Source organism: Glycine max, chromosome 9, assembly GCF_000004515.6.
Source record: "Glycine max cultivar Williams 82 chromosome 9, Glycine_max_v4.0, whole genome shotgun sequence".
NCBI lineage: Eukaryota > Viridiplantae > Streptophyta > Magnoliopsida > Fabales > Fabaceae > Glycine > Glycine max.
In genome coordinates this window covers 42924492-42945615 of record NC_038245.2, presented here as the reverse complement: position 1 = coordinate 42945615, position 21124 = coordinate 42924492, and the positions used below count along the sequence as shown (strand labels likewise).

At 35.1% G+C, this 21124-nt stretch overlaps 3 protein-coding genes across 4 annotated transcripts; 1 reads left to right on the top strand and 2 right to left on the bottom strand.

The window, feature by feature from the left end:
- Positions 1-2356: 2356 nt before the first annotated feature.
- On the bottom strand, positions 2357-5336 carry LOC121172854 (protein MAIN-LIKE 1-like). The gene is made up of 5 exons (XM_041005501.1): positions 5132-5336; positions 3508-3731; positions 3094-3401; positions 2742-2985; positions 2357-2635 (listed from the first exon to the last, which is right to left on the bottom strand). Exons 1-5 carry the CDS (start codon positions 5334-5336, stop codon positions 2357-2359), a joined length of 1260 nt encoding a protein of 419 aa, XP_040861435.1.
- Positions 5337-5450: 114 nt separating this feature from the next.
- LOC100810695 (serine/threonine-protein phosphatase 7) lies at positions 5451-11777 on the top strand. Its single transcript, XM_003534177.5, has 5 exons — positions 5451-6034; positions 7164-7658; positions 8490-8636; positions 11168-11275; positions 11463-11777. The coding sequence occupies exons 1-5, from the start codon at positions 5483-5485 to the stop codon at positions 11538-11540; spliced, it is 1380 nt and encodes a 459-aa protein (XP_003534225.1). The 5' UTR covers positions 5451-5482; the 3' UTR covers positions 11541-11777.
- Positions 11778-13145: 1368 nt separating this feature from the next.
- LOC100785730 (AT-rich interactive domain-containing protein 5) lies at positions 13146-20836 on the bottom strand. Of its 2 annotated transcripts, none has more exons than XM_006587479.3 (13): positions 20676-20836; positions 19505-20337; positions 19357-19396; positions 18313-18365; positions 17760-17805; positions 17052-17144; positions 15852-15971; positions 15714-15765; positions 15555-15630; positions 15255-15321; positions 15128-15178; positions 13994-14086; positions 13146-13447 (listed from the first exon to the last, which is right to left on the bottom strand). In XM_006587479.3, the coding sequence occupies exons 2-13, from the start codon at positions 20284-20286 to the stop codon at positions 13334-13336; spliced, it is 1587 nt and encodes a 528-aa protein (XP_006587542.1). In that variant the 5' UTR covers positions 20287-20337; positions 20676-20836; the 3' UTR covers positions 13146-13333. The 2 variants fall into 2 exon arrangements, with proteins under 2 accessions (XP_006587542.1, XP_006587543.1); XM_006587480.4 differs by having other exon boundaries at positions 19505-20326; positions 20676-20831.
- Between the last annotated feature and the right edge of the window lie 288 nt (positions 20837-21124).

Sequence of the window (21124 nt, the reverse complement as noted above, 5' to 3'; positions counted from 1 at the left end):
ATTGATAAGTGAGTTATTGTAAATTTCAAATAGTATTTTTTTTATTCCCCCAATAAAAATATTATATTAATTTAATGTATTTCTTATTTTAAATGAGGAACTATCTTAAAAAAATAAATAGGATAAAATTTCTTAAATCTATATAAAAGTAAATTACTTATATGTTCATCAAGTTATTTTAATTAATTTTTAACCTTTTGACAAGTTTACAAATATTTGATCAAATAAAAGTATTTAAAAAATGATTTTTTCTTGTTGACTTATAAGATTTGGTTTTAAACATAACTTAAATTTATGATTATCATTTTTATTTTTATTTTCAATAAAATAATAAAATTTATAATGTATCATTTTATCTTAAATTATTTATTTTGATAAAACTTCTTCTTATCATTTGTTAACTAAAAAATATTTTCATATTGGTTTAAATAAGTTTTTCATACCTGAAAAAATGTCACTTTCAAATTACTACCTAAAAATTTATTTTTTGTTGAATACCTACATGAAAGAATTTTTAGTACTATTTGTTATTAATCCCCTTCTCTTAAGTGATGACATGACATATGGAGTGTCACATCATCACGCTCAATCACTAACATGTCATTGAAGGCGATGACGTGACAATGAGGTGTCTGTAACAAGGCATGATGACGTGACATTCCGTTTGTCATGTCATCGTTTAACGAAAGATAGACCACTAACGATAGGTAGTAAATGAAATTGAAATTTTGTTTAGGTACTTGATTAAAAAAAAATGAATGTTAGATAGTAACCTAAAAATTACTTATATTCTAAGTATGAAAAACTTAATTAAACCAATAAGAAATATATGATTTCTTTATTACAAAATTTTATTTTTATCTCCAATGATTATATTCATTTTTCCAATGAGCAATCAATAAAATAAGATAATTGGTTGAAAAATTATATTTTGAAAAAATCTATGGGTGGCTATGAAATAAAAATAAAATTTATAATAAATTAAATGATCTAATTATTTTTATTGGTGTTGATAAGATAAATTATGTATTTGTTTATTATATAAGATCGAAAGTAGTATATATTTTTAGAAGAAAAAAAACTTTAATAGACAGTCCAAACTCTCATGTATCACATAATACTAAGAGAGTAAAAAATATAGATAAAAATATGATGCAACGAAAAGAACAAAAATAATTGAGAAGTGTTAATGGACTTTTCAAAACAATGAAATGTTTTTGTAGTATTACTTAACTTTTTACCCCCAAAAATAAGACGTTTATATATAGAGGTTACTAGGTGCACCCAACATCCTTTAAAAATCCCATAAGTGCCCCTGCGTTTTTTCCTTTTGCGGATCAACTTGATTCGCGAGTCTTCTACGGATCAACTTGATCTGTGGAAGACTTACGAATCAACTTGATCTGTAAGTCTTTTGCGGATCAAGTTGATCCGTAGAAGACTGAATTTTTTTAAAATTTAAACTTTATTAAAACGGATTATCATTAAATTAATTAATTAGTAATAAATAATGTAGATATGTTTTAATTTTTAAATGACATTTCTAATTTACTAAGGCAATAATAATATAACATTTCTAATTTAGTTACTTCCATTCATAATATTTCGAATGAATTTCGAATCAAGTAATTTAAACATAAATAACATGTAAAAGTTAACACTAATATTATAAACTAATATTATTAACCAAAATAACTTAAAATATACAAAATGTTCAGTCAAATACATAATCCAAAACTGATAATATCAAAGGTGTGAATAAACTATGGTTGATCTGTGCGCCGCCTATGTCGAGACCTCACATACACGTTGCCGTCTTCTGTGACACCCTTGACAATCCTGAGGCATTTTTGGATGACCTCATGTGTCGATGTGCTTGGCATGACTTCATTTAGATGCTGCTCCAACGTCTCCGCGATGGCATGGCAAGCCTCCTGTTAAATTGAAAACAAAGGAATTATACAAATTAGTATTAAAATAATTCAAATAAATGACATACATGTAACCAAATAGTAACACTTACCACTGCATGTTTGGGCTCGTTCGCATCAGAATCCTTATGTGTCGATGCTGGTGCTGGCTCCTGAGGGATACGTGACTTTGGCACCTGAGGGATATGTCTGGGATGCATCGCAAATGCATCTCGAGCAGGATTTGATGTCTGTGGCGCAGTCATGAATGAATGTGATATCACGAAGAACCAGTCGATGTAGTCGGGTGCACACTGACCTGGCACAACACATATGTCACCTGCTGGCACCAGATGGTCTGAGTAGTGTGTCCACCTATCATCTACGTCATCAAATGACACCCATGAATCGACACGGTGTGCAGGAATGCACTGGACGTATCCTAACTAGCGCATGACCCTCTCCGGTCTGTATCTGACAACAACAGGCCCCCAGCGGAGCTGTTCTGAGAAACATGAAATTGGATGAAAGTCTTGGACTGATCGGTGCTCCGCATATGACATATGGAATCCTGAGACGATCCAAGCGCTGCCTGTACGTCGCTGTAGATATCTTCTTGACAGTATTCTTTGTGGCAATCCACCGACACGCACGCGGTGACACCTCGTCATACTCTGGATCAGCATTGCACTCTGCAACTGAGAAAAATGCTCATATATCCAACACTACAGAGGTTACATGAAAATCATATAAATTTCAAATGAATGTTTGAAATAAAATACCCTCGTTAAAACATTTTTGTAATTAAATTATGAAAAACATGCTAATTACCTGTAACAACGTGATGTAGCCAGCCATCTGTCGGTTGGTGCTGATACTGGCATCATTAAGTTGATCGTACATATGGATGAGGCCAGCAGCTCCCCATGCATACCTCCTAGTTTGAGTGAGGTCACACAGGGTGTCTAAGAACTCATCATGAACATGAGTTGCACTCTTATTAACAAAAAGAGTGCAACCCAGAAGATGCAGAAGATAAGCACAAGCTGCAGATGTCCAGTGCTGGGTCTGACATCTGCGTTGATAAATGTCTCATAGCCAAGACATGTGTATGTATGGTCCAGTACAATGTCCTGTCTCGGCCATGGCTACCTCTGGTCAGACCATCAGTAACTCAACCAACATCAGCACCACCTCGTCGATGTGTAGAGGCCGAAAGGCGTGGAAGTCGCCAACGATCGGCAGATGAAGAAGAGACGCGACGTCATCTAGCATGATGGATACCTCCCTCGTTGAAAGATGGAAAGTACTCGTCTCTCGGTGCCACCTCTCAACAAACGAAGATATAAGTCCCCGATCGCCGGTGTCTATTGAACACGCGATTAGAGGACTTAATCCAGTCCTAGCAACCATCTCCTCAATTGCAGGAATAGGCCTGCCTAATTTATGCACCTTCCTCCCATGGGAGGATAACTTCAACTCAGGTCGTTCCTGAATTGAAGGAACAAACAATTTATTAAAATAATATTTTAAAGTAACCAAAAACTCAATAAAAAAGAATACTTAACAGATAACTTAAATTGAACATTATAAATACCTCTCCGGACCATACGCTAGCTGCAACATGTTTTGCATACTCCGTAAGCACAGATGGGTCCCTGGGTCCACCAGGAAATCCCTCAGCTTCATCTACAACATCCTTTACACCAGTATCCTGTGCGTCAGTCTCTGCAACGGTGTCCTGTGTGTCAGCATCTACCATGGGCTTATCGCCAGCTACAACAGGCTCAGCCTCTGGTACCGCATGCAAGTCCACAGGTACTGTAGACACATCATCGACAATAGTGACAGGTACCCGTCACTTGTGTGTCGATGCGATCGGCCTTTGACACAGGGGAGCACCGTTAGAATCATCACCATCCCCTCTCCCTAAACCTCTGCCAACAACCCTACCTAAGGCATGACCTAATCCTCTAGTCTTAACCATGATATGCAAATGTCTACCACATATTTCATTACTAAACCACACAATTTCATCACAATATTAACTTGTTCAAACAAGGAGGGGAAAATATATGTTAATTTTATGAGAACACCAATACCACTTGTAGGTAATTCTTCTCTTTCTAAGGTGGATTATTTGCTTTAGTGGTCAATTTTCTAACTATTTTATGGGTACTTTGTATGATTCCAGGCATACATGGATAGGGCCTTTTTGCACGTAGAAATATTCAAGAAAGAGACATGGTATGAATGTTATGCTCAACTATGGTAACATTAATAGACCCACAACCTGCTTATGTGTGATGGTCAATCAACAATGGGATTTTGGACTACTTGAGCATTTGGAACTTGGAAGTTTAGCAGAAGTGATTTATTTTATTTTGTTATGACTTCAATCATGCAATGGAATACCCATTTTCAAAGCTACACAAAACTGAGTTTTCTCGTTCTATAAGGTAATGCGCATATACAATGTAAAACACATGTAAAGTTGAAGAAAATGTTTTTCACAATAAATAGGTATAACATAAGTTCCTTAAGAGAGGACATACATTCAAATCATTATTTAACCAGATTATAGGCATGTTATTCATGCCTGGGATATGAAGTAGCACAGTGAATAGAATGCACAACATATGATAATGCTCAAATATCAAAGATGTGTAGTAAAATAGAAGGGAATGGGTTCACTCAAAGCTTAGGGAAATAACATTATATTAAAGCTCATTATTTAACTAGAAAATAGAAGGCCACGCCACATGAAATATTGTAACAATCACAAACAAAACAACTAAAACAAGCCTCAAAACCAAACCAAATAGCATTTTCCAAATTCAACCTTACTCTACTTCACAAAAAACCCTCAAAACTAACCCTAAACACTAATAAAAACCATTTTTCATAAATTATAAATTTTTTAAAATTAAAATGAACATTTACGGATCAAGTTGATCCGCATGAAGCCTGCGGATCAACTTGATCCACATGATGCTTGCGGATTAACTTGGTTCACATGATGCTTGTGAATCAACTTGATTCGCATGAATGGTGGGGTGCAAAACTCACTACGGATCACGTGTTTCCTATTGCGGATCATCTATACCCACAGCTATCTCAACTGCGGATGACCTAAATCCCCTATGCGGATCAACGAAATGCCTACAAACTAGCAACTACACTAAACCAACAACAATGGAAGCATGAAAGCAAATGCTTACCTCGATGGAGCAGCACCAACAGAGAAGAAGAACACGCAAAGTCGAGGTGATGAAGAAGAACGCGCAACAACAATGTTGAAGAAGAACATGCAGCAACAACCACGTTGTCGGCATCCGAAGAACGCTCAGAAGAAGATGAAGACGAACGGCATTCGCAGAAGGAAGAAGGAACATGCGGAAGAAAGAGTACTGGGTGCACTATCATTTTTAAAAATATTATAGGGGTAATTAGGTCTTTTTGCCTTAAGTACTGGGTGCACCAGCAATAATGCTGGGTGCACCTAGCAACACCCTTATATATACACAGGAGAATCACCAATTAAAATCTTTCTCCAACTCCGTTCATCTACCATGACCCTTCAAGCTGATTCAGCACCAGTACCACCACCGCCACCGGATTCCGCAGCCACCAACGGCATCTCCCCCACCGCAGAGGAAGCCCCACAACCACCGTCACCACCACCGCCGCATCCAACCCCACCTCCAGAACTGCGCGTCCCAATATGGTGGCCGGAAGACGGGAACCTCAGCATGGATTGGGTGGACAACCTGATGCGGTGCTTCGATTGGTCCTCTCGGAACGTCCCACCCTCGGAGCTCCCTTCGGTTCTCCCCGTCGGAGTCTTCGATTCGCTCATCCTCGTCGCCTCCAAGATGCTCCACAAGGAGCCCAATTGCGTCACCGTAGACCCCTTCCGCCCTAGCTCCGATGATGATAACACTCCCTCCGCTGCCTCCTCTGTTGTCGTCGTCGGCGATGTTCACGGCCAACTGCATGATCTGCTCTTCCTCCTCCAAGATGCCGGGTTCCCCTCGCGGGATCGCATCTTTGTCTTCAATGGGGATTACGTGGATCGGGGAGCGTGGGGGCTTGAAACCTTCTTGCTCTTGTTGGCTTGGAAGGTAAATCGTTGTTACACTTTTAACTTTTTTATTTTAAGTGTTTGTTTGGGGGAGGAATCATTATAAGTATTATTCTCACTTGATTTAGTTTAAAAGCGTTTTATTTGTGTTGGATTTTATGTTTTTGATGTACTTTTAACTGTTCAAATGGTCAAATGTGCTATACTTTGTGGAGTGCCTTGAGGGATTAGTCTCTGGCTGCCATACTCCTGGTTCAGCTTTTTTTTTTAAAAAAAAAAATGAGATAGTCCGAATCTTTTGTTTTGTTTTTTTGCTGAAATATGTAAATAATGTGAATTATATTTGTTTTATTATTCGATTTAATTTAAATGTACTGATAGTGTATGTGACTTTTAAAATAATCACTTTTAAAGTCATCACAATTCACAAGGATGATTTCATATTGATTAACAATGAAAAGATCTTTGCACTGACAATCATGGTTTTAAATTGTGGTTGTGGTTGTGATTTTGTTGCAATCTTGACATTGTGGGAAATTGTGGGCAAATGCAGATGATGCGGCCACAATTGTGGTCATGATGCATTTGCAGTAAGTCGAAAAACCTTTACATTGCAGCCGCGATTGCGGTTGTGGAATGCAATTTAAAACCATGCTTGCAATGTATGAAAACTAAACTCATTATTTTTTATGAAAGAATGGCTTGGAAGTTGAATTTTCAGACTTCTCAATCGTATTCTAGTTCGTTTGTTTTTGTTTTTTTGATGAAATTGAAGCTTCAGTGTTTGGATTTTGTGGTTTCTGTTTTTATTGCTTTCGATGAAAAGTTCTCACTTGATCCAGTTCAAAAGCTTTTTGTGTCTATTGTATTTTGTGGTATTAATATAACAGTTCAAATGGTTAATATGCAGAGTTTAATTTGATGTAAATCATGCGCTAAACTTTGTTTTGCAGTTCATACAGATAGATGCTAGTATGCTACTGTTTTTTATGGTCTTAATTTTTTATACTAATCTGTCTAACTAAGGATGTGGCCAGCTTAATCTAGTGGGATGAGGCTTTTGTTGTTATTGAAAGATTTAATTGCCCGAAATAGGATCATTGAGGAATGGGGTAATATGTTTTTATACTTTTTATGATATTTATAGTACTATAATTGTTTTGTGTCAGGTATTCATGCCACATAACATATATTTGCTACGAGGGAATCACGAATCAAAATACTGTACATCAGTTTATGGTTTTGAGAAAGAAGTAATGGTAAAGTATGGCGATAAAGGTAAGCATGTGTACCGGAAATGTTTGGGGTGCTTTGAAGGTCTTCCTTTGGCTTCTATAATAGCAGGGTGTGTATACACAGCTCATGGAGGACTTTTCCGCAGTGTAACTGTGACGCCATCAAAGAGGTTTAAAGGAAAGAAGAACCGTAAGATTAATGTTAATCATGAGAGCAAAATTCTCTCTCTTGGTTCCTTGGAAGAATTGTCTAAGGCTCGGCGATCAGTTCTGGATCCTCCTTGGGAAGGCCCAAATTTGATTCCTGGTGATGTTTTGTGGTCCGATCCATCAAAAAATCCTGGTCTTGCTCCAAACAAAGAAAGAGGCATTGGCTTGATGTGGGGTCCTGATTGTACTGAAGAATTTTTGAAGAAATACCAACTAAAGGTAATAAAATAAGTTACTTTTAATGTTATGGTGATGTGTTTGATTGTCTTGGTGGAATATATCAATTCTAGGCTAAGTTAACATATAAAATCTATAGAATAACTACTCATAAGTAGCTAAAATATCGAACACTCTACCAATACACATTTAAGAGTCAGCTTCATAAAGAACATAAAGAATGCACCTTTATTCTCCATCAGTTTTTTTTAATCAGTGTAAACCAACTGGACACATAAGTATGTAACAGGTTACCAAGTTTTATGTGTTATGTTATTGACTTATTGCTAAAGCTAAGTTGATCATGGTAGAAAAGTATCAAAGCTTTGAAGTACTAACATTAAAGAAAGCAAATTCTGTTTGTGTCTCACATGTATTCCATTCTTTGGTATTTGACATTGAAACTACCTTTAAACAGTAATTTTTAGATTAAATTAGTAGATAGTTTTCATTAATTGTAAATTTATTATAAACATAAGCACAAGTGAAATAGAGTTGTATTGTTGTATGTGTTAATTTTTTTGTACTTATATACATCACTTATTTTTGTTATTTGTATAATTCTTTGTCCTTATTGGTTTAGATTTTCATTGTGTTCCATGTCCACATATTTGCTTCACGATCCAAGCTTTACATAGTGTCTAACTTATTATGATTTAGCTTGTTAATACGAGCAATCAGGTGTGCATGTTACTCTGAACCATAAATGTTTAATCAATTACATGGCTAAATGCTTGCCTACTGTTTTTGTCTCATGGTTCTGTAATATCCTGTGTTTTATTGTTTAAAATTATTGCTGATATATGGATTGTCACATATATTTTTAATTTTCAGTTGATCATCAGGTCACACGAAGGTCCTGATGCTAGGGAAAAAAGGGATGGTCTTGAGGGAATGGATGAAGGTTACACTATTGATCATGTTGTAGATTCTGGAAAGCTGGTCACTGTTTTTAGTGCTCCAGATTACCCACAATTTCAGGTTTGTTAATAGTTCTCTTGGCTGCACATATGGTTTATACTCCAAATCTTTTCCTTATGTACCAGGGCATTTTAACTGGTTACATACTGAAAGTCTACACAGATTTTGCAGATGTTGAAAATAAAATCTTTGTTTTGGGCAGGGGAGGGGTGTGTGTGTGAAGGGATAGGAATCCTTCATGTGTTGAGTGGGTAAACATATAAAATAACATACATTACTTGTCAATAGCCATTCTCCTTTTAAAAGCTGACTTTATTTGTATGAATCAGTATGATAAATATGTAACTCATCTATGATTCAATTAATCATTGTAGCTGAGGCTTTGCACGATGGTAACTTTTCGCTGCATTGTGACTTAGTTACCCCAGGTTCTAGTTGTGGAAACAACCTTTTTGTCTGTGGGATAAGGGTGCATACATCTGTCCCTCTCCAGACCCCACATTGTTGGGAGCCTTATACTCTAGGTTACCCTTAAATTTCTTGAAATGCTTTGTTGATATTTCATTGCATTCCTTTGTCATTCATATGTTAACCTGAATATTGCAGCTATCTAGAAAATGTATGTTGGCTCTTACAGGAAAACAGGTGACCACTACCATGTAGTTAAAATTGCATGTCAACTCATAAGATAGTATGGCTGGATGATCTAATGATTCTAATCTGTGATTGGCAATCCTGATGTCTGGCTGGAACATGTTTTTTTTAGAATGAGCAAGATTGTTTGATCCCACCATGTATCATGTTAATCCATTTTTATGCCTAAACCTGAAAATCCATGGGGGACTCATTTTTTACCTGGTTCCTGAAAAACCCTCGACAAGAATGTTTTATTTTAGTTTAGTTCATTTCAGTTGTGTCTCTCTTCTGGTTCTTGTATCTAACTTCACTGCCTCTTCTCTCACCCACTTCATTCTGTTCTGTGGTTCTTCCTTGTACATCTGCCTCTTATCTCTCCTCACATCTCCTTTGTTTTGCTGTTCTGCCTCTATCCCATACTCTCCCTGCCTTGTTTATTCTGCCACACGCGTGCCTAAGTTTGCTTCAGTCTCTCTGTTGTTTCTGCACTAAAAATTGCTTCATAAGCTAGTGGTGATTGCCATGCTGTTAGTTCAAACTTGGCTTATGCTGGCACTGCTAGCTCTGGTACTAGTTCTGCAACTAGTGTCTTTTAGATTGCCAAGGAATGCTCCTGGAAACACGAGTGATGTGGCATGGAAACATGGGATTTCAGTTGAAGAAACTAGAAGGATTCAATGCAAATATTGTCCGAAGGTAGTAAAAGGAGGTGCTTATAAGTTGAAGCGTCACTTATTTCAAACAAACAAGGATGTTGAACCTTGCAAAACTGTTATTGATGATGTAAGGAAGGAAGTGTGGGACATTGTCTAAGGTGTGAAAGCAAAACTGAACAAAAGATAAAGTTCAACATAACAGGAATCTTGAAACTAGTGAGAAAAGAAAAAAAGAGTAATGAAGTGGTTGATGTTGAGAAGTCTGGAAACATTTGCAGAATTAAGGGTATGAGCACCCAAACCACAATCAATATCTTGTATAAGAGGAATATAAGAGAGGAAACTTGTTTAGCAATTGTGAGATTTTTCTCCAATGATGCCATACCTTTCAATGTGGCAAGAGGTGAAGAATTCCCTATTATGTGTGAATTAATTGCTAAACATGGCCAAGGATTTATGCCAGTGTCCTATCACAAGATTAGAGTTAAGTATTTGAAGAAAGAAATAGGGTTGACAATGCAAGAAAGTCAGGTGCACCATAATGACTAATGAATGGATTGACAAGAGGACAATATTGAACTTCTTGGGAAATAGCCCTAAAGGAATGGTGTTTTTGAGGTCTATTGGTACCTCTAAAATTTGAAAAAACAGCGTGAAAGTCTTTAAGATGCCTGATGAAGTCGTTGAAGAGATTGGTGAGGAAAATGTAGTTCAAGTTTGTGACCGACAATGAGCTGTTGGGGAGATGTAGATGCATAGAAGGACAAAATTGTGTTGGATCCCTTGTGCGGCAGTTGCATGTTGGAGGACTTTGAGGAGATACTCATTTATGAGGATACTATTCCAAAGGGATAGGAAAATTGCAACTTTGATCTATTCGAGGACTTCTCTCATTTCATTTCTTTGTTGCAACACTGAATGAAGCCTCTCATTATGTCCTTGAAAATGTATTGATTTGCATAACTTTACTTTTTCCTTTGTACGAGTTACCTACATAACTTTACAATGAAATAAACACAGAAATTAAGAAATGAATCAATAAATCACCATTATATACAAAATAGCTATAGATTTAGACCTTTAATGAACAATGTATCATCAACTATGATAATCTCTTTTTTGGGATTTAGTACTTTTGCTTTAATTCACTGTCAGAAGCAATAATGGTATATGTAATGACTATGATCTGGAATGCAGACCAGTTGAGAGAGGCTTTGCTTTGAATGTGAACTGAATATTAACAACTTTCTTTGTTAAATGTTGGAATTTGTTTATCCTTAGAACCGTTTTTCCCTTCAGGCAACACAGGAGAGGTATAACAACAAAGGCGCCTATGTTGTCCTTCAACCACCGAATTTTGAAAATCCTATATTTCATGGATTTTCAGCAGTTACTCCAAGGCCGAAGGTAAATAAATCTTACTCATCTGAATATCAATGAATATATGATCGTCTATATGTCTAATGATTTTTCTGGACATTGAGGGTATTAGGGACTCTTTGAATTAATGGGTTTAAATTACATGATATCTTCTGCTTCTTATAATGAAATTTGTATAAAGTTGGTAATTGCATTTTCTTGTTCTGTGGGGCAGGTGAATCCCTATTATGATTACAAAGAGGTGATAGACTCCGATGAAGAATTGGATTTGGCCTCCATGGTAACTTCCTGAGGATTTTTTGTGAGAGGAAAATGATTGGTCAGATTTGTAAAATTGTATTGTTATTTTTTGAAATACAGCTTTTATCAATAACATTAATTATTTATTATATTATCCGATTTATTAAGTTTGTGAAATCAATTGATCCTAAAGTAGCTACTGGATAGTTCAGTTATGACAATATTCTAAACTGATCTCTGTAACAATTGTAAAATTAAGAGTTACAGAAACCTGTTGGTTCTCAATTCAGTGCATGTTTTTAGTTAGTTTTCCTTGGTACCAGACTACCAGTTCTTGTGGCAATTTAGAATTTGTTTTTGGTCGTTTATATCCAAATTTATGTTAGTAATTACCAATTAGGGAAATTATTCATGTTTGCAAGGAAAGCAATTCTAATTGGGCGACTAAGGTAGGGTCTTATAGTATTTGTTTTCATATTCGTGGTTAAAAATAATATTTGTACATGGTGTTATATCCGTGCGAGTAGTAATTTTAATTCTTATTTTTGTATTCATTGACTACATTACACCTATAACTGCACCTATGACTTGCACTTTATTAATGTATAAGGTTACCAATAATAAATCAATAAAAAATTAATTAAAACAATTATTACAATTATAGTAAAAATTTATTATTAAATAATTTAAACATAATATTAAAAACATATACATGTAATATAAAATTTAAGCAAAAATAATATTGGTTAGTCCAAATTCAAGTTCTAGTTCATAAAAAAATTACAAAAATAATAATTCAGCATGTCAATTGTTAAAATGTGTGTTAGAGACTCAACAAATTTTTTTTTCTAAAGATTCAAAACAAAATTCGTTGGTCTATCATCAATCTAAAACATATTTAAGCCAAATTAAAAATTATCAAATTTTAACTTCAACATTTTTTTAAAACAAAAAAAATGTTAAAATATGCTTTAAGCTAAAAATTAGTTAGAACCATACATAGGAAGGAGTCTAGGGTGTCAGCTTTGTAGGCGAGTTGCTGATACAATAGGCTGCAGGTTAGGGCAAGGAAGGGAGTGTAGAAATTGCCAAAGGTTAGGGTTGGTGAATGTCAATCAAATGGGAGAAGAGTGGGCTCCGTGTTGCGGAGGTAGTGGAGCACGATCTCGACCTCACTATCGCAGGAGAGTGAACGCACCACTATGCGAGGGACCACAGTCAGGACTCACGGCAGAGCAACCTTGGAGGTGGTGTTGCTACCTCCAAGTATGATAAAGTGTTAATCTTTGGCAATGGTGGAGATGGCAGAGCTTTGAAGCGATGAGAGTAAAGAACGGAGGGAAGAAGAGTGTTGGTGAGTGAAAACCATAGTTTTTTATGGTGATCTGCAGCAGTGTGTTAGCAATTTGAGACCTGGTATGGTGTGTTGATGAGTTAAAACGAGGAAAAAAAGAATAAAGACAGAAAGGAAGGAGAAGAAAAGAGTATAATAGGAAAGAAGAAAAAAAATAAAAAAAAACTTTCGTACCGCGCGTAGCTCTGTCCATACATAGAAAGTTCATGTTACCGTGCTTCTGAATACTTTTTATTTTATTTTATTTTGGGGAAAGATTAGTTTTGGTAGCATGGGGTTTAAATAATAGTATAACAACCAACGTTGCCACTATACTAAGGTGTGATTTTCAACAATGGTTAAAATTGTAAAGCTTTTGACAGGAGAACATCAGGTGAAAAATTTAAATAAAAAATTATTAACATAATTCAGAGTTAATAGAATACGGCATGAATTTGGCTTAGGGGTCAACTATCCTATAAACCATGGTAAATTAGTTCGTCATGAATCTATCAGCCTTCTCTATTCTGATTGCTCTCAAATGGAACTCGAACAAACAATTGTCCATGCAAGGTCACCACAGCCGACGTCTGCTGAGTATCAATTCTTGAAGGCAAGCTGACAACCTGGATTAAAAAATAGAAAAAGAAGAATTAAAAAATGTGCCAACATGACTGTTTAAATATGGACAGCACAGTAGAGCGTAGCTCAGTTGATCGCCCAGGTTGATTTTGTAGAAGACTTGAGTTAAATTCCAACACAATACATCTTCAATGAGGGGCAAAGTGTTTCAAGTAATTTAATGTGATAAAATCTCAGATCAAGAATTAATATCCTGTTGTTCGTCCAAAGGACAGAAGCTCGCGAGGATACCTTGGATTTCACCGGAAAATCAAAGACTCTAATTACGGTGATTAAAAAAATGGACTGCACAAGCTATTTATTGTTAATAACACTAACAACTTATTATAAAAGTGGTAGCTTCACTCAAGGCGGTCACAAGTATTATGAGAAAAACAAACACATGAATGATTGTTTAATAAAGTGGTACTTTTGTGGGAAGAATAAAATCGCAGCAAAGTATAGACCATAGATACAAAAATATTGTAAGCGAATTAAGTTATCAAGTTGAAGACTGAAACAACAGATTTTGAAACAGAAAAAGAATCTACCTTCTTGAAAGGTGTCACCCCCCATGGATTGTCAGAATTCTCGGGCTCTCCACTTATGACCAAGCGTCCAGCTGGGTCTGATTGAACACGCACCTGATTTCATAAAGTAAATACATTATCCTTTATTCAATTGCAGTTTGGTAAATTATACTTTTAAATTCATAGCTTCTTGCATTAAAAGCTAAGTTAATAAAAGGGAAGTTACACAACAGACCTTACAAACAATAAATACTACAAAGAAAATGTAAAATGGGTCAGTGAAAGCACTTTACTGGAGAGGTTAACCCTGAACCCCATATGCCAAAAACATCTAATTTCTACAATCCTTAATTTGAAAAAAAAAAAAAAAAAACAAAAAGAAAATAGTTATATATTTTTTTAAAAAAAAAAGAAAAGAAAAAATAGCAGAGCCAGCAGCTAGAAAATTTCCATTGTTCATGGGCAGGTATGTAGCTCATGAACTGTCGAAGCCCTCATTATGCAATATTTTGTTGCAAGGGCATTGCCATTTTTGCATGCATTAAGTTCATTATAGTTACGGTCAATTATTTTTTTGGTCTTATAAACTTTTGCAAATTTCAATTTAGTCCACAGACAAAAATTTTAATGTTTTTGGTCACTATACCTTTTCTCTATTAACAGTTTTAATCCTTGATGTCAAGTAGCAATGCTAACTAATGATGTAGCAGACACATTAGTAGCCTAATGACTTGCCACATCATCAAGGAGTTTGACAAGGCAATGACATGTAATTTATTTATTTTTGTAAACTGTGTTTAATGTCTTATTAACTGGTCTGAATAGATGAAGGATTAAAAACAGTTTACTAAAAAAATATACATGTGACTGCCCTGAAAGACTCTGTGATAGCATGACTACAAAGTTGTTTAACATTGATACTTGACAATAGAGACTAAAACTATTAATAGAGAAAAAGTATAGGACCAAAAATGCTAAAAAAATTGTTTAGGAACTAAAAGTGAAATTTGCAAAAAATTTAAGGACCAAAAAACCTATTTAACCCTTATATGAAAAGGAGGATGACAATATTAGTATGCTTGCCATTTTACCATGAAAAAGTTTCAACAAAAGTACAGAATTATTACAGAGAAAAAGCATAACTCAGCTTATTACCTCTTCCCGCAGAAGGCCAGGAACTAAAGCATAGACCTCAAAACAATCTTTCTGTACATAAAACTTTGGATGAGTAAATTACATTATTACACAGATTATTTTCTATCTTAAACCAAGATAAACTTACAGTTTTTTGCACATTGACTTTTACCCAATCAGCAGGAGGTCCAATGTCAACCACATATGTGTCCGATCTAGCCCAACCACACATACCAACAGAGGCAGGCAAGTCAGCAAATGAACCAAAATGCCAAAGTAACACTTCCATCAAGGGTATAAATTAATAACACATTTCATGGGTTGACAACTATACAATAGATAAAGAAATTAAGTACAACATGCAGCACTCATGATGAAAAGAGAAATAATGTGACATATGCCTTAACTGTGGTCTAGAAAAGAGAAATAATGTGACATATGCCTTAACTGTGGTCTAGATGGTTGGCTGTGTGCCACTTTGACAGCATTAACTGTGTCTGATGATTTCTTGCGTTTAAGTAAATCTGAGCCAATAAGAGGGGAGAGTCTTTAGAATCATGCAGCACTTTATAGTTAAAAATAATAGCAATATGATGAAGGACCATACTGATGTTTTTAAGCTGCTTTTCACGCTTTTGTGTAGACAAAGAGTTCCTATCCTATGAAAAACAAAGTAAAAAACAATTATGTGCATGTAAAAGAAAAATTAAGGAGAACATTAATCACTCTCACAATTTAACCAGACCTTAATAATAGGATCACTAAATTCACCATTGCTAAGGAGACGTTGTGAGTGCCAACCCTGCATAGCCCTTGCTGCAGCATCTCTCCGCGCCCTACCCAATGATGCTGAACCCTGGACACACTGAACAGGCAAGAGGGATGGTAAGACACAAAGTATAGCAATATAGCAATCACAGTTGTACTACTACTTATGACATGCATAGTTCCACTTGCAAAGCCTACTGTATATGTAACTAAAGGAGTAAATTTAGTGCCTTGCGCAAGATACAATTTTACATCATTTTCAAATATTATTCAAGAAATTTTCACAAAAAAAATGACTCAGTTAATGATGCCTTAAACCCAACATCCCCTCATTACTATTCTACGCTTAGAAGTACCCTGGTTTTGGAGTGGGGGAAAATAGAAATTGGAAATAGATTGGTAGAGCTGGACCAGAGTATGAGAACAACTGATTAATCTTCACTGCAAACAATCAATCTCTGAACTAGTAACAATGAGCTATAGAACAAAGATCAAGAACACTAGTGCAGCACGGAGGATTTCTCTCCCTCCTTCAGCCAGTTAGTTGAAACTGACAGACCAAGTTCTCTCCCTTCCAATTCCCTTCTCCCAACTCTAACACCCTTCCCCTATCCCCTTCTTTTATTACTGAATACAAGTAGCTATTTCATTATCAGCATTATTGGGGGTCCTACTCCCCTATTAGGCTATTAACCTTATTCTATCTATTCTATACCCTTTTAATCAGGGAATCTGCTAACATAGACATGACTAGAGGCATAAATGAACACTTTTTGGCGGGGAGAGGACCTCAGCATATAATTTAATTTTGTTAAGGCAGAGACTACAAGATAATAATGTTACTTCATTTCAGAACAATCTTCAACTGATCCTTGTGACACAAATCAGCTACTAAAACTACTAATAAAGGCATGCCCTGCTATTTGAACTCAAAGAGACCATAAAACAAGACAAATAACTTCCAAAGAATATGCATGAGAATTTCTTCCCATTACAGTATATATAGCCAGTAGCATGTTAAATAGTAAAATGGGGATGCCAAATGTGGTTTTCCAACAGGTCCATTTCTTATTTCAGCGGTCTAGTCAGAAGTTCATAAAGTCATCAAAGAAAAAATTGACCCAGTAAGTCATTATATAATTGCTCGTGAAACATTATACACACAATTAAATGTTACCTGATTTTCAATATTTATTGGCTCAGCATGAGGAGTAATAGGCACATTCAGCTCACCACCTTTTGTTGTATGCCTTTCATAGTCAAGAAGTGCCTGAAGTAGCATATAAAAAACAGCAATAGTGAAATAGATTTTGAAGATAACAAAGTTTATAGTTCTACACAATATTTGAAATTGTTTTCTGACACTTCTCAAATAGGTCAAATGCCAATTAAATAAGCCCATATGTCATTGAACATTAAAAAGTTAACAATTCCAACCTCTTCATATACATGCCAAAAATTCCATTCCTATGATCCTATGATAACAGAAAGCGATAGCCTCCGGAAAATCTAGCATAAATTAGAATAATTTAACTTCTCTTTGCAGAACTATGAAGGAAGTTTGGTGATAACACTATGGTTTCCTAGCAGATTTGTAAAGCAGCAACCAATGTTCTGTTTTGCACTGAACACAATATAGCTGTAGTAATCAATTCATACCGATCAGGAAAAGTATGATGTAAAATATTTGACAAAAAAATTTTGGACACATGCACATCATCTAGATCAGCATTACATTTTTGTGTCCAAAGGAAAAGGTCTACTAACTTATATGCTTACAGGAATATTGAGCAAACATGGATATCTTGAAAACATTTGTCAAATAATTTTTTAAAAGAAGCAAAAGAGCTGAAGACTAATGTACACCTTATTAATCTAGAATCACCTTCTCATAAAAAACCCGAAAAGTCCATGAAACTGTTGTGCATGTCCTGTAAAATTTGAGAACAGAGAGCATTACTTTAACAAGTAAATAACCTAAGTTATCCAAATAGATCACCCATATGCATGTCCCCCAAAAAAACATAATAATGTAAAGAACAACTAAAAAACATGTTGTGAAAATGTTTAAAGAGTAAAAGAAATCCATATCTCAATAATGAAATAGAAAAGTGCTCCAACATTATGATTTCCAATCAATATGAAAACACATCAAGCATGCATAACTAAATAGAAACATCCATGTCAGTTTGTTTTCCATCAACAATTAGAACTCAGATGGGCAATTCAATTTCTCTCAAGTCTCAACACCTTTTCCAATACAGGATATGATTCTTGAACAGCATCCTTAAAAAATAGATAGAGCACACAACAAATTTAACATTCAATAACACTTAAACAGAAACTAAGCAAAAAAGATGCAACAAACTAATATAAGGTAATTTTTCATTTTCAGTCACAAAGAAGATCAAGACAAGAAACTGTACGTTATTCCTTACTTTGGAGGTTTGAAAGACTCTCCCACTTGCCGCCACAATTTATATGAGGTAACCTATTATATATATAACCCCAGTTAGGCATATTATCATGGCAATTGGCAACAATGAAAACAACTGATGTGAACTAAAACTTGGAGCTTAGTGTAATTGATGTTAGTTTGACTCAAGATATTTTTTTAAGCATTGAAAGCATATTCAATAGTGCAGATGCAACTTATAAGTGACAGGCGACGTTACAAATCATGACCAATTATTCATTTACTTCCAAGTCAAAAATAATTTTAATCAAATAAAATAGATTTCAGGATTGTTAAGAGAGCATTTCGCAGGTAGGTATCTTCATGACAGTATTTAAGGGTGCCTTTGGTCTTTGGAAATGTTTTATGTTTCTATTTTCACTAATACAAAAATACTATCAAGAAGTGTTGTTTTCATCATTTACCATACAAAAATTTGAACTATTGGAATGAAGTGAAAACAGGATGGCTTTTTTCGTAACTAATAGCGAAAACGGAAACTATATTTTTACAAACCAAAACCACCTCAGATACCCTGCTATCTTGAATGCTAATTTCTGGAATGCCATTGTCATGGGAATGCAGGATGCTTTGAAATCCTTGATCTCTAGATGTTGTATCTCCCATCACATGTAAATTTCTTTTTAATTAGTTTTAATTTTCATTTTCATAATAAACATATCAAGCTTAAATACATTGTTATTTGATAGCATAATATCTCACAAACTGATGCAAGATTAAATCATGTTAAATGCCTAATAAAAGTTTAAATCTCTCTGCTCCTGTGTGTTTGAGAGTGTAATTGTTTATTTTACTTGCATTGGCTAAAAAGCCTAAAATTGGTCCATTTTTACTGTCCACAAAAGTGAAGAACAATGAAACATATGGATGGTGTCAAAGAGCCAAACCAGGAACCACTATTTGGAATTTTTAAGGGCCTCTGATCAATATCTTTACTTGTGGTCAGCAAATTGATTACATAAATTTGTATTAGTGTTTTAGCAAAAGAAGAATGGAAAAAGAATACCTTGTCATAGCCGCCCAATCTGTGTACAGATCTCCATAACCTTATATCCAGCCAATTAAGTATTAGGATGAAGTGATTATTTCAGAGTTTGGTGTATTTGTTCCATATTTAAACATAGAAGAAAACTTAACAAACAGGTATAACTCACTTAAGGCAATTAAGCTCCTCTTTATAGAACTTGGGTGGTTTGAATTCCATGCTCCTCTCCCTAAAGAAATTTTCAAGCTCCTTCATAAAAGCTGATTGCTCCTCTTCTGTTCCTGACTCATTACCATTATATGAATCATCAGGGTCCAAAAAGTACAAGTTCTTTGAGATCGAATGTCCATTATCTGCATGTGCAACAACAGCCTGCTTTTCATTATCCCTATTCTCATTGTCTAATCCACTATTGATTTCAGTAGGAATTGCATGTGGTGTATTAGGCTCATTATGACTGGGGCATATGGAGTTGGAGTCACCATTAAGGCAAGTTTTACTATCAGCCACTTCAAAAGCTTTGGGATTCACCGCCACAGTCGTTTCAGCAGTATCCATGTTGATTTGACAAACATTAGCATCATTCTCGATTCTCTTATCACACTGCGGAGTTTCTTCAGCTTTGCTCTTCACATCTGAAGCATATTCACCTTCTGTTTTATTTAAAACTTGAGCATTGTCCATTACGGGGACTGGCTGAAGAGTATTTTCACTATTTAGAACATCTTTTTGTGGAATGCACTCCGAATCTGCTTCTGGTTTCACAATTTTATCCTCCACAGGTGCCACTACCTCTTCCTTCCCGTTTTCAACATGATTTGAAGTATCCCCTTTGGACACAGGAGCAGCCAAATCTTCTAGTTGAACCTGTGCTTCAACTAACTCCTGAGTTTCCTCCACAGTCAAGGGTACATTCTGCCCTGCTTCATCATTCTCTTTTGCATCACTCATCTCCAAAATTTAACCACGCACGAGAACACAGAACAACCTTCTACACCAACCCTTTACAAAAATTGAAGACAAATAAGAGGTCACAAAAAAAAATTTGAAGAAACCCTTATCCGAACAACCCGCACCCTCCATTTTCAAGAACAAAAAAAAAAAAAAAAGACGAAGAAACATTTAAAAAACAGGGAGAAGGAGAATTTCACACACACCAAAAAAAAAATCATAGAGCAGATTAAACAAAGGTTAGTTTTTTATCCGTCATTGCAGGCAGCCAAGGCAGATTCATAAAGCAACAAAAGAAATTAATTTCTCCGAGTTCTTTGTAGGCGTTCAAATTGAAATGAAAAACAAAATAAGAAAAGATAAGAAGAAAGAAAGTAATGCAGCATTACCTATATTGAAATTCAATCGTATTGCAGAAGAAAACTCAACAATGGCAGAAGCAAAAGGGTTAAATTTGATAAACCCTAATTCTGTATAAAAAATTGTAAGAGCGCAAATTCTAAGGCTGTGTTTGGTTACAAAATGAAAAATAAGTTACCAAACACGAAAATCGGGAGGCTACATTTGGTTCGTCCAATTTTGAAAAGAATAAAGTTTTTTTTCATGTCAGTTGCGATAAAATCAAAATTGATTTTTGTGAAAAAAAAATCAATTTATTATGAAAAAATTGATTTCTTACATAAAAAATTTTTATTTTCTTTAATTTTTAGAGAAAAAAAATATTTTTTAGCAAAAAAATCAATTTTCTTTGACGCAAAAATATTATTTGTCACATATTTCTTTTAAATTAAACAACAAAATATATCATTTTATTTCTATTTTATTTCTCTCTCTTTTT

Excerpts from the sequence above, each read along its gene's own strand:
- LOC121172854 (XM_041005501.1), bottom strand. The coding sequence starts at position 5,336 with ATGATAGTGCACCCAGTACTCTTTCTTCCGCATGTTCCTTCTTCCTTC. Across the intron at positions 2,986-3,093 it reads ATCGACGAGGTGGTGCTGAT|ATGTCAGACCCAGCACTGGA; the intron begins GTTGGTTGAGTT and ends TTATCAACGCAG. Across the intron at positions 2,636-2,741 it reads GCTACATCACGTTGTTACAG|TGTTGGATATATGAGCATTT; the intron begins GTAATTAGCATG and ends TAACCTCTGTAG.
- LOC100810695 (XM_003534177.5), top strand. The coding sequence starts at position 5,483 with ATGACCCTTCAAGCTGATTCAGCACCAGTACCACCACCGCCACCGGAT. Across the intron at positions 6,035-7,163 it reads TGCTCTTGTTGGCTTGGAAG|GTATTCATGCCACATAACAT; the intron begins GTAAATCGTTGT and ends GTTTTGTGTCAG. Across the intron at positions 11,276-11,462 it reads CAGTTACTCCAAGGCCGAAG|GTGAATCCCTATTATGATTA; the intron begins GTAAATAAATCT and ends TCTGTGGGGCAG.
- LOC100785730 (XM_006587479.3), bottom strand. The coding sequence starts at position 20,286 with ATGAGTGATGCAAAAGAGAATGATGAAGCAGGGCAGAATGTACCCTTG. Across the intron at positions 17,145-17,759 it reads TTCGGGTTTTTTATGAGAAG|GCACTTCTTGACTATGAAAG; the intron begins GTGATTCTAGAT and ends ATGCTACTTCAG. Across the intron at positions 14,087-15,127 it reads CTGGCCTTCTGCGGGAAGAG|GTGCGTGTTCAATCAGACCC; the intron begins GTAATAAGCTGA and ends TTATGAAATCAG.